Consider the following 11,750-nt stretch of genomic DNA (forward strand, 5'->3'; position numbering starts at 1 on the left):
ACAAAGAAACATAGAGAAAAGTAACTATTTTTGCTACATATGTGGTCAGCTGCACTTTTCCGTAGCCTAGAAAAATCCTCAGGTGACAGCAAGCCGCATTTCCCAGACAGTCAGGGAAGTTTGTGCATCCTAAGCTAGTTTACCAATGCACAGAAATCAGAATATCCAAAAGCCCTAATTTTAGCCCAGTTGGTTGCAACGGACAAACTAGACCCAGCTGCCTTCAGGAAGCACGGAGGTGGCCTATCTATTCCTTTGCCCAACTGTCGTGATTGATTCATTGACTCTTATTCTTGGCCTTCACTTTCAACCCACTCTGTGTAGCCTGTTGCTAATTTTTGTTATTTTCCCCAACAACCTAATAATGAGCATTTCTTTGAGACGCCAAGCTAACTATTCTTGGTGTGGTTGCATTAATCTGTATTTACTGAAATATAAGTGTTCATGGAATTGTGTTTTTTCCTTTGTAAGACAAGTTACTCATTAACAAAAGGAAGTTCCTATTTAAATATTTAAGTATTTAAATGCCATTCTAGGTCAACTTAAAAAAAAGTGCTTGCCAAAACTCTGGTTAGCACATTCCTAACCAATCTGAAGGCAGAATCCACACCTAATATTTCTAGCATCCTAGTAAATGGAATTTGCAACCTCTTTTCTAGACTGAACCAGTCAGCCTGGAATATAATTTCTAGGCTACTTCAAACCTGTCGGTATTTGTAGATTTCCTTCTCTGTGATTATTTACAAGAAGTGTCAGGACTAAGTGTTACTAAGCTTTCAGGACAAATGACATTTACATGTCCATGCATCTCAGCTGAAAAAGGTTTGCATTTCAAGAAACAGCCTATCAGCCTCCACCGGTGGTGGATTTAAAATGTCAGTTATAAAGGTGAGTATGTGAAATGAATTTCCACGTGAAACATACCAGGGCTGCAGCTTTTTTCCATGGAATTCTGGAAAAACAAATTTCAGGCCTTAACAAACAGTTGACTAATACAGTCAAGAAAATAAAAAAGTTGTAGCACTGGAAGCAACTAGAGCATATTTACTGGAGTGGCAAGGACATGGAAACTTTAGATTTCATCCTCACAGAGCATGTAAAGCCATTCTCATGCTTCATCCCCTCACAGCCTCTACATGCCACTGGTCTGTACATGCACAAATCCCTAAGGAGCAAGAGCAAGCTCTCTCCCATTCAGGACTAAAGAGGTTAAGCCACACTTCCTGTACTTGTTCTTAGCTGCTCAGCATTACACCTTGTTGATATCCAGGAAACTTGGATGAGGAAGCAATGCAATCCAAATACAAAGGGACAAAAGATGACCCAGTTTGAAGAAAAAGGAGTAGATCATGCCAAGGGGGCTGGCAGACAGATGGGGAGGTGTGGGGGAAGAGAAAAATGGGATTAGCTGGGACAATAGGATGTGAAAACATTGTCTTACTGAGCAAGAAGACTGGGACAAGGAACTCTAGAAGAATGGGACTAGGAATGGAACACGTAAAAAGAAAGAGGAAAAAAAGGCAGGTTGGAGGGGACAAGACAGAAGGGATCAAGCTGAAAGCGTGCTAGGGAAGAAACAGGCAAAACGGTCTGTATCCTCAGCAGCACTCCCATCCTGTGTTTGGAACAAGACCAAGATTCTTGCATTTCCTGACAAAGCATGCTTCATCTTCTAGCGGTGGTCTATGGAGAGAACGGCCTATCACCTTCATCAGCTATTCTGCCTAAGGGGGAAGAGGTCTGTAAGGTGGGCTTGAAGTTTCCATCCTTGCTAATGAACCACATAGCTGTCAACATGACACACATGTTCAGATTTCCTAGGTTTTTGCTAATAAACTTGGGGGGAACCCCCCCCACATAAGAAAAAGCATGAAGGGTGGCAAAAGTCAAGGACTCAGATGTTAGGAAATTCCAGAATTAAAGATTGTTTACGAACCTTAATTTATCCTATGTGTGCTTCACGATGCACCTATTAGTGATGTGATTACATTTTTTTTTCCTACAGGAACCAACCCCCCCCCCAGCTCATAAAAACCTGGCATGTGATGATCACATAGCTGAAGATTACATATCAACATGCAAAATGCACAAGAGAATTAGATCCGTATATACAACTTCATTCTATGCAGTCCTACCTTATGAGAGCTTGACTTTGCAACTTTAATAATATTCTTTCAACATGAAGGATTTTTTTTGTTCATAACTGCTAGCACACAACTGTATGCATTAACATCTTAAGAAATTAAATCAAAGTTATAGTCAATTTATAAACCAACAAGTTTATTTTTATTCCTGTACTGAATGTAGGTGGAGTGACTGTTCCACTAACTCATATCCACAAGCAAATTTCTGTCACCTCAAATGCTGAGTCTTAGAAATGCCACTGACCGACAGAAATAAAAACATATTAATTTATAATGAAACATATTTATCATGAAATACTCTAAAATACCAGAGGTAGATCTCAAGTCAACATGTGACCTTACTTTTTTTTTTTTAAATAAAAAACTTAACTGGTAAAAAAATGTATTGAGCAGTCCTAGTAATTTAAGAGCTAGTAAGCCAAAATTCACAATTAACATTATTAATTAGACTAGACTGAAGTCTAAGCTGTGAAGACAATTTGCTGTTTTTTCAGTTGCTTAAGTCTTTAAAAGTTGAACGTGTTTTTATTTATTCAGATACTCCGAATAATACTATCTGATCAAGCTTTTACCCCTTCCTTTGGATTTGTGTGGAGTCCTCCACCTGCATGACCATGCCAACATGTTCTCTTTTCTGTATGTGGCCATTTTGGGAGATGCTGTGTGAAAAAGAGAAAAATTATACAGTGACTTCAAGAATCATATCTTAAAAAAGGTGTGCAAAAGTTAATCTCTAACTCCAATGCAACAATCGCGGCAAAAGGACAGCAGCAAAGTGTTATCATAAAAGGAATGGAGATTACATTCCAAGAATAGCATCTTGCTCTTAAAGTCAGTATGAGAAGGCATCATATCTTGTAGCATAAATGTTAATGGTATCATACAGCAAAAGATAGGTGAAGGGTTATAGGAAAGAACTCTAAATTCTTTCAATACAGTTCAACTCTGAAAAAAAAATGTAAGAAGTATCACCTTATTAATTAGATCTATTTTCTATGCATACAGATTTAATTAGGCACATGTGAGCACCTGGACGATGTACTCACTTTAGCTTACATCTGACTTGCATTGATTTTACTCAAGACAGCTGCTTACTGAAATAAACTTAATCAATAAAAGCCAGATTTAAGCCACATTACACGGGTGCTCACAGGGTGTGCACCAGTTTAACTAAACAGATTCTTTAAAATGACATAAATTAAATTACTACAACTTTTGTCTTCAGACAAGGTTTAACAGCAAGTGAGATGTGTTCTATTTCTTCTGGTGAAAAACAACAATTATGCTCAATTTGCTATACCTTTACAAGGTTTACAGGTAACAGCAGGAACAGGTATAACCAGAGAACATGACAAAAAAAAAATGGACACTGACAGGTATAACTAAGAGGTTACGCTAGCTCACAAAGCTTTTATATGCAAGAGAAAAAAAATAATCCAGCTGGTCTTTCAGATCACAGCAAAAGAGGCTATTAGAATTCACCTTTATGTACAAGCTGAACAATGTCCACCATGTCATTTAAAGATATTTTTATAGAAGCCTAATATCAAGAAAATTACAAACAGGTTACAGTTCTCAGTGGTCACAGTTTAATTGCATGTTAAATTTAACATGTAAGCTGCCAAGCTCCTAAATCATCTAGAAGCATTTTTTATTATTATTTTTCAGCTATAGTTATTCTCCCTTGCTGGGTGAGAAGAAAATGCCATTCTTCCAAACTCCCTTTTCAAAATGCAACAGCACTTTCAGTGAAGTGTTTAACATCACTGTGTTGCACTGGAATGCTGTGAGCAATTTAGCAAGTATAATAATGGCACTTTTTCAGAGCTCTATAAATGCTTTCAAGTCAAAACATTAATCTATAACATCCTTTTGAGATAGGTAAGTTTTTTTATTAAATTATTATCCCCACACTGCAGATGGAGAAACTGAGTTAAGCAGTGACTTCTCCTGTAAGTGTCAGGAAAGGAAGTCAACAGCAGAGGTGGGACAGAGGAAGTGACAGGGAAAGTTGCCTATGCAAACTTAATTCTGTGTCCAACCTCTGCAAAAATGAGCCAGGGATCCTGTGGAAAATGGTTCAATAATATTGTCAGAAGCTGTAACCATAATCTCTTCATCAAAAGCACAGGTTCAATCGTGACATTTAAGCATGGCAGCACAAATTTCTGGATCTCAAACTACAGGAATAATTAGATTACAAGCAGCATAAGCAATCCATTACTCCAGGAGGCAGAGCGTTGCCCCCAGCTCCACACCAAAGGTTGGGGAAATCCTGCTCCAGGAGGCACTTGCAGAATACCTGGGCCATGTGCCAGGTGCAAGGAGAGAAGGTCAAACAGGCCTGGCCTGTTGCTCTTCTCAGGTATTTCCAGGACAGTATATGTTGCTGCTATGGTGGCACAACAGCTGGACTTTTTGGGGCTTTCTACTAAAAATCTTCCTTATAAATGCAAATAAAAGAAGGGAAAAGCATTTATAATTCTTTTATTATTTATCCGACTTGACTAGTTCAGGACTTACTCCACATTTCAGGTCTGATGCAAACAATGGAAGCAATAAGAGTTTTCAAAAAAGGTAGCAAAAAATCAGTAATAATAAAAGTGTTAGACCATCTAAAAATGAGAACCATGATCAGGCTGTATTAGGGGATCTCATATACAACTATTTTGAAATGTAGCATGATTTAGTTTTAGAATTCAGGAGTCCTTAACTCAAAATCTCATTTCTTTCATGTACTTTAATACTAAAGTTACCGAAGCACTTAAGTGGGCCTAAGTCTCACAGAAAAAAAAAAAAAAGTTTGTTAAACCACTTAACAGCATTTTGAGACAGCACAAGAGCAAAAGTGAGTAAGTTAGTGTGGGTGTATGTGTGCAATAAATGCACATCCTTCCTTCCTTTCCATCTTAAAATGCTATGCATTTCTGCATCATTATTAGTATAGGAAGCTTCATAAAAATCCTCTTATGTTTACAATAAGAATAAAAAAAGCCTCATGTGGCAGACTGGCACCCATGAGAGTGAGCAGTAAATATGCAAAGTTTCTTGATGTTCCACAAACTGAGCATATGTTTGGAGTAATAAAGGTTTATGCACAACGCACAGCACTCCATACATTGTCAGATATAAAATATCAAGATGAATCGGAGTGTCAACGAGCTACAATTACATTTCTAAAAGCTTTTCCGAAAATCTCTGCATGTTGCCACTGACTTTTAGACATTCAGAAAGATTTCTCAAAGGGGGAAAGAATATCAGGATTTCAGCAGAGGTTCTCTCCATTTCCAGAGGCAGAAAAATAACTTCCCATTTATCTCACAACACCCAGAAATGATAAAAAGGGAAATTATGCAATGGATGTAAAATATGCAACATAAATTGGAAGATGCTTCAAGGGCTTGTTTCCCCCGCCTCTCCCCCACGCCCAAGCAGAGTGGGAGGAAAGACTGCTTAACCCTACCTTTGCAGCATCTAATAACTGCCTTGAATAGCCTCTCCCCAAACTCTGCCATGGAGCTTGTCTGAATGTCTGCAGAATCTGGAGGAAAGAAAGAGCAAATGAAAAAAAGAGCAAAGGTAGAGTAATGAAGAGTCCACATTTCATACCCAGAGAATACCAAGTTCATGAAACCATGCACAACATGGAAACAAAACAAAGACCTTCTTTGACAACTGGCCAAAGAAAATTAGATGAAAACAACTGGTGGGGAGCAGGTGTAAAATAAATTGCATCCAACCATTACAACTGCTAGAAGACAATAAACCTGTTCCCTCCCTCTGCCCAGGCTCCCACTAGGCTTCCTTTCCTTTGTATCATGAAAACCTTTACAGTCTTTCTTCCCTCTTCTCATTTCATTCTCTCTCAGTTGGCTTTTGTATTTTTTTCAGATATTCCTCTTTGGTTCTGTTTTCTCATTATGTTGTATTCTTTTGAGGCTTATCATGTTCCCTATTTTCATTCCTTCTTTCTTTAGTCAGTACCAGGCCTGACCCAAAACACAAAGTCATGACTACAACTCAGGTCTAGAAAGCATTAGCACTGCCATCTAAGCAGGCCTACTTGCAGGTCCTTCCAGATGGGATACACAAGACCCCCATATTCATATATTCTAGTTGATGGGACTCGGTGCAGAAGATGCTACTGCAGAAATGGAGCATTTTATTTTCCGTTCTTTAGGGCACAGACCTCTGCCTACCTTTCCTAGAGGTGTTACCATCACACAAACAGCAATTAACACTTTCACTATACTCTTTCTTTTGTTTGAGAGGATGGGCAAGCAATCAGAGATTTCTGGGTGGCGGTGGGGGGGCAGACCTATTCAGCCATTCCTCCATAGTTGTTCAGCCAGGAGACAGCTCCCAGTGGTTCAGCCTAAAATCAGTCCTTCAGATACTGCTAAACCACCCAGCTAGTATTCCGTAAGCCAGTCTTTTTACAGCTCTGTTGTGTGACTGGCTGCACAGCATGCACTATATAAATCAATACAGTAGAGCAAAACAGCAATAGAACAGCTCGTCAGCCCAAGGCAAAGGACAAACGTCAAGAAAATGAACTCAGTCAAGACAAACATTTTTAACCTTAACAAACAGCAGCCTTGCCTTGTGTATATTTTCTATACTTTGCCTTAAACCTTCTGTTTGCCCTTGTCCGAAGTCATACATGGTATGTTACAAATGGTTGACCAAATACAGCGAAGCAAAAACTAATTTGCTTGCCATATAATACATCTAATTTCAACATCCTGAATACAGAATGGGATGGACTGCTTCTGTAATAAAACAGTTTAATGATTCCTTTATTTTTAACCCACATAAAACATTTAGTATATATATGTCATAACAACAACACATGGAAAATAATTTTGGTCTCAAGGAATTTCTGCAAACATTTTCCAGCAGTTCTCAACTAGGGTGCCACAGCACCCTGGGGTGCAGTGAAAACCTTTCAGGGTGTAGCACAGGTAGGTAGGCAAATACTAGCACAGGTAGGTAGGCAAATACATACACATGGTTCACAAGATGAACCCAGGCATTTCAAAGAGGAATTTACAGTGTCAAAAATATTCTTATCTGTTGTAGTCTTTCTGAATTCTGTCATAGAAGAATTGCTCTATTAGTTTTTGTTACTCAGAAAAGAGCAAATAATTGGTCCTTTTTTGCAAATAAAAATGCTCTACTTTGAGCAAATAATTGCTCTATTATTTTTGTTAGTCAAAAAAGAGAAAAGGCTAAGAGCTAGCACCATCTGAGGGGTGCTGCACCACGCACGTGTGTGCATGCACATATGCATGTGCTAGCCCATGCCAGGCAGTTTGGAGAACAGCTCCTGCAGCTCCCCACAGGTAAGTCTAGATGGGGTGGGGGACAGATTGAAGCCCCCATGGTGAGCGGGGAAGTGGGACTGGGGATGCTGCCCAACCGGGACAGTGCGTGGGGCCCGGGTGAGAACACATGGCCGTAGGGCCTGGAGCGGGAGGGAGTCGGGGGTGGCTTGTCCGTGTCACCACCCCTGCTGGTGCCAGGCAGTCAAGGGATGCCTTGCTATGGCTGCATAGCTGATGCGGGGCTCCCTCCCCGGCCCACTCTGCCCTCCTGTGCCAGGTCCCACCTGCTGGGCCTCAGAGACCCCCAAGGGAAGGACAGCAGGGTGGAGAGTCCGGAGCCCACAGCAGGCAACCTGCATCCTCCCCTGCTCACAGGCTCTGCTCCAGCTGTGCCACCTGCAAGGGGGAGACAGGCTCTGCGCTCGACTCTGGTTGCAGCCGCTGCCACCACCTCACTTGGGCACTGCTGGGGAGGGCAGGGGGCTGTGGACCCTGGCCCTAGTCCTGGGCCCCCTCTGGCAGGGCTGGGGGTGGGCAGTGGGCTGCAGGTCACAAGTAAGGGGCACCAGCAGGTCTGAGAGGTTTGAGCAGGGTGGAGAGCTTTGGGTTGGGAGTGAGGGGAACCAGCAGGGTCAGAGGCAGGGCACTGGCATATCAAGGCTGCTCAGTATCACAAAGGAGTGAGGGGAACAGCCGCAGCTGCACCAGTGTCCAGGTGAACAAAGGGAGCAGGGGAAGCTCTGATTTTCTATGATTAAAAAAACCCAAAACTGAACACCAAAATATATAGGTATCTAGAATGTATTTTGTTATAATAATTGAGGCACTGGGAAGCTTCCAAATTTCTTTATAATTGTAAATATAGCAATAAAACATTGTGTTCAACTGATACTTATATGTAAAGTGGCATTTTATTTTAATTGTGAAAAAATGCAGATTTTAGAGGTTCTAATAAAAAATTTAAAAAAATTAATCAGTGAATTTGCAATTTTTAAACAGAAAAACAGGATCCCTGGTCATGAGCCAGGCAAGGCAATTTCCATGTATGATATAAGACTAAGGGTATAATTTCAAGGAGACCTCAATTCTAACAGTTGCTATTGGATTGTGGGGGGAGGGGAGGGAATATCACAAAAGCCTATGAACACATTTAACATGACTGAAGGGCTTCAAATCAAATTTTCAGGATGGATATCCCTGTAACACCCACCACCTTTGGAGGCCTCCTCTGAAGATGGAGGAATACCTAGCCAATGCAGTCAATGCTCCAGAGATTTGTTTTGTTTTGTTTAACTAGAAAAAAGAAACTAGTGATCTTTTTACCTATATGGGTTACCATATTTCCAGTTTCAAAAAGCAGGACACCTGTGGGGGGTGAAGGCAGGGAAGGCAGAGGGTTATGATTGGAGATGGGGGCAGTGATATGCCTGTGCCCTGTCCCACACTTCCAAGCCACAGCCCCCCAACCCCAATACCGCTTCTCACTCTTGACCCACTATGCTGGCACCCCTCATTCCCATCCCACAGCCCCCCCACATCCTGCCAGTGCCCCTCACTCCTGACTCGCAGCCCCCTGCCCCTATGCAGCTCCCTGTTGCCTCCAAAGAACCTCCCTACCCCCTTCCCCTGCTCTGCTGCACCCCAGTGCTGGCAGGCACACAAACAGGCATGCACACACACCCCTATCTGCAGCTGCCCAGGGCCTGTGCACAAAGCACGCGATGCCCCAGCCTCCAATCACTTTCCCCTACTGCTCCCAGCCCCAAGCATTTCCTTGCTGGGTCAAACCAGAAAGTGCCAGGAAAATGGGGGTAGAGCAAAATCCTGCACATTTGCTAATATTTAAAAAAAAATGCCAGGATGGAGATGGGAGGACCCAAAAAGACGACATATCCAGGAAAACCCAGATGTTTGTTGTTCTCCCGCCCCGGCGGGGGGTCGGGCTAGAAGATCTACTAGGTCCCTTCTGACCCTTAATCTATGAATCTATGGTAACCCTACCTATACCTCTGGGGCCCGTGGCACACACTGGGAAATAGGATCTGATCCCTGATCCCACCAATCATACCTCCTGCCATGCACTAAGCTGGGTCCCTGCAGCCCTGTCAGTTCCAGCACCGGGACCACACCAGAATCTTAAACTGGTTCAGTTACCCTGCTATGTGTTTTAAGGCATGATGGAAACCAGCCACAGAAGTGTTATGCATCTTTTATGGAATATTTTCGTGGCTGCTTTCTCATTTTGTCCTACCATTAATTCTTTGGATGTGTGGCAGAGCTACTATTTATGGGGTGATTATGAAGTTAATCATGCCTTCATTCTAACATCTGCCATAAGCCTGATTGTCAAAAGAACTATATTCAAAATCCACATTCAGACAAAAAGCCTGTGCAGGGTGAAAATGCTAACAGTCAGTTGCCAACAATTTTGCTTAATTGTGGCTGTAGCTGCAACAGTTCTGATCCTGCTGGGAAGAAGTCCTTTTGAAGGTCCCACTGACATCCTAAAAATGTCATGTTGAGATTCTCAGTTATAACTTTGCAATGCCCTGACATGATTAGAGTGGCTTAATCTTGTCCATGAAGATGGGCCTTGTCATTGTAGGTTTTTTTACTGTTCAAAAAAAAGTATGTTACAGCCACAGCTGCAGTAGAAAGTGAGGATCTACCATTCAAATACTGGCAGATAAATCTGTTACAAGTTAAATAAATAAAAAGATATTACAGATATAACAACCCTATACTCTGGAAGCCCACAAATTCAAATACTTTCTATACCTACTGAAGGACTGCTCATGCCACTCTGCTAACCACAGCAAAGAAAAATCAAGCTTCTCCCATTCCCCTCCACTTCCTCCCAAATTTAGTAAGAAAAATGTATGGGAGCAATGGAGTGAAGTCCTAAGGCAAAGATCCTTAATATGTTGAAAATATTATCAAAAATTGATTTTAGATTAATGCATGAGTGAGTGAATGAATATGGTATCAAGCATACCCAGGTCTACTGAGAAAGCAGCCTTAAGAACTCGCAAACCATCTACGAGGATTTAAGGTGCAAGCAGACACCTCGTCTCCCCTGTCTCCGGATGTTGTAAATTTAAGTAACTCCTTACCATCCATCTTTCCATCTGCATGTCTAAGCCCTACCATCCATTTGCACACCTAAGCCATGAGGATCCAAGCCATGAGGTACAGGACTAGAGCCAGCTCAACTGCAACGAGGTGACTAGCTAAGCGCACTGCAGCAAAGTCTGTATGTATGGATGAGGGCCTGCAGCAAAGTCTGCCTAAACTAAGTATAAAAGGACAGTGAAGACCATGCCCCGATGACCTCATATGCCATCCACATCAACTCGGCTCCGTGACCGAGTCAGGCTGGACATAAGGAAGAACTTCTTTACTGTTTGAGCCCCCAGGGTGGTTCAAGCACCCACTTTGAACGACTTCAAGACAAGCTTGGATGTTTATCTTGCTGGGATCCTACAATCCCTGCTGACTTCCTGCCCCTGGGGCAGGACTCAATGATCCTCCAGGGTCCCTTCCAGCCCAAATGTCTATGAAATCTATGGTAAAAGACAAGACGGATCTAGGGATACCAAGCCTTTTTTTATGGCCCGGTCTTTTTCCACAGAACATAGAGACATATTGATATGAGCTCATTCTCCCTCAAGTGTAACACGTAATCAAGTATTACTTAAATAAGCCACCCAATACACTTGTATAGAAGAAGAAAATCTAAATTTATGGATGAGGGCCTGGATGTACAGAAATCACATGCATTTTTTAAAGGAAAATCTAATAAAGCTGGAACTCTAACCCAATTTTCTTGGCTTTTGGTCCTGTACCTTATGAAAACAACTCTTTCCCATGCTTCTCCTTGAAAAACCCATTCTCAGAGGGAAAGTCCAGGAGAACGCCACATTCTTAAAAGCAGGAAGGTCAGGAAGAAGATACCAGTATGACAGCCCGAGGAGGTGGGGTGGAAGCTTATACTGCCATGCTTTAATGCTGTACCTGCTCTGCAAAGAGATTCCATCTTCTAGTGCTATCAATTCTCTTCTCCTGACCATCAGTAAAGGCGGCTCAAAAAGGAAAATTTGTTATTTTGTACCTTCCTTTATGATATATAGGGTGGGGGTTAGGGGTGCATCAATAGAGACTGCTGGGGCCGACCTGACAGCCGATTTTGAAGAAGGCGTACCAGCCAATACTGATTTGATTTCTAATATGCAGCCAGGCAGCTTTAAGAGCTTTGTCTGACTGGTAAGTCTGTTGTTGT

The 11,750-nt window shown here is 41.9% G+C and overlaps 1 protein-coding gene across 1 annotated transcript in view; it reads right to left on the bottom strand.

Moving 5' to 3' along the window:
* ABCB7 (ATP binding cassette subfamily B member 7) overlaps window positions 1-11,750 on the bottom strand; it is a 97,535-nt gene that overhangs the window by 55,234 nt on the left and 30,551 nt on the right. Inside the window, exons 2-3 of the mRNA XM_019521502.1 lie at window positions 5,608-5,685; window positions 2,717-2,803 (exon numbers count right to left, since the gene is read on the bottom strand). Of these exons, the coding sequence (XP_019377047.1) occupies window positions 2,717-2,803; window positions 5,608-5,685 (165 nt within the window). The remainder of the gene's footprint in view (window positions 1-2,716; window positions 2,804-5,607; window positions 5,686-11,750) is intronic.

This window comes from Gavialis gangeticus, unplaced genomic scaffold (assembly GCF_001723915.1).
Source record: "Gavialis gangeticus isolate Ggan-Ray unplaced genomic scaffold, GavGan_comp1, whole genome shotgun sequence".
NCBI lineage: Eukaryota > Metazoa > Chordata > Crocodylia > Gavialidae > Gavialis > Gavialis gangeticus.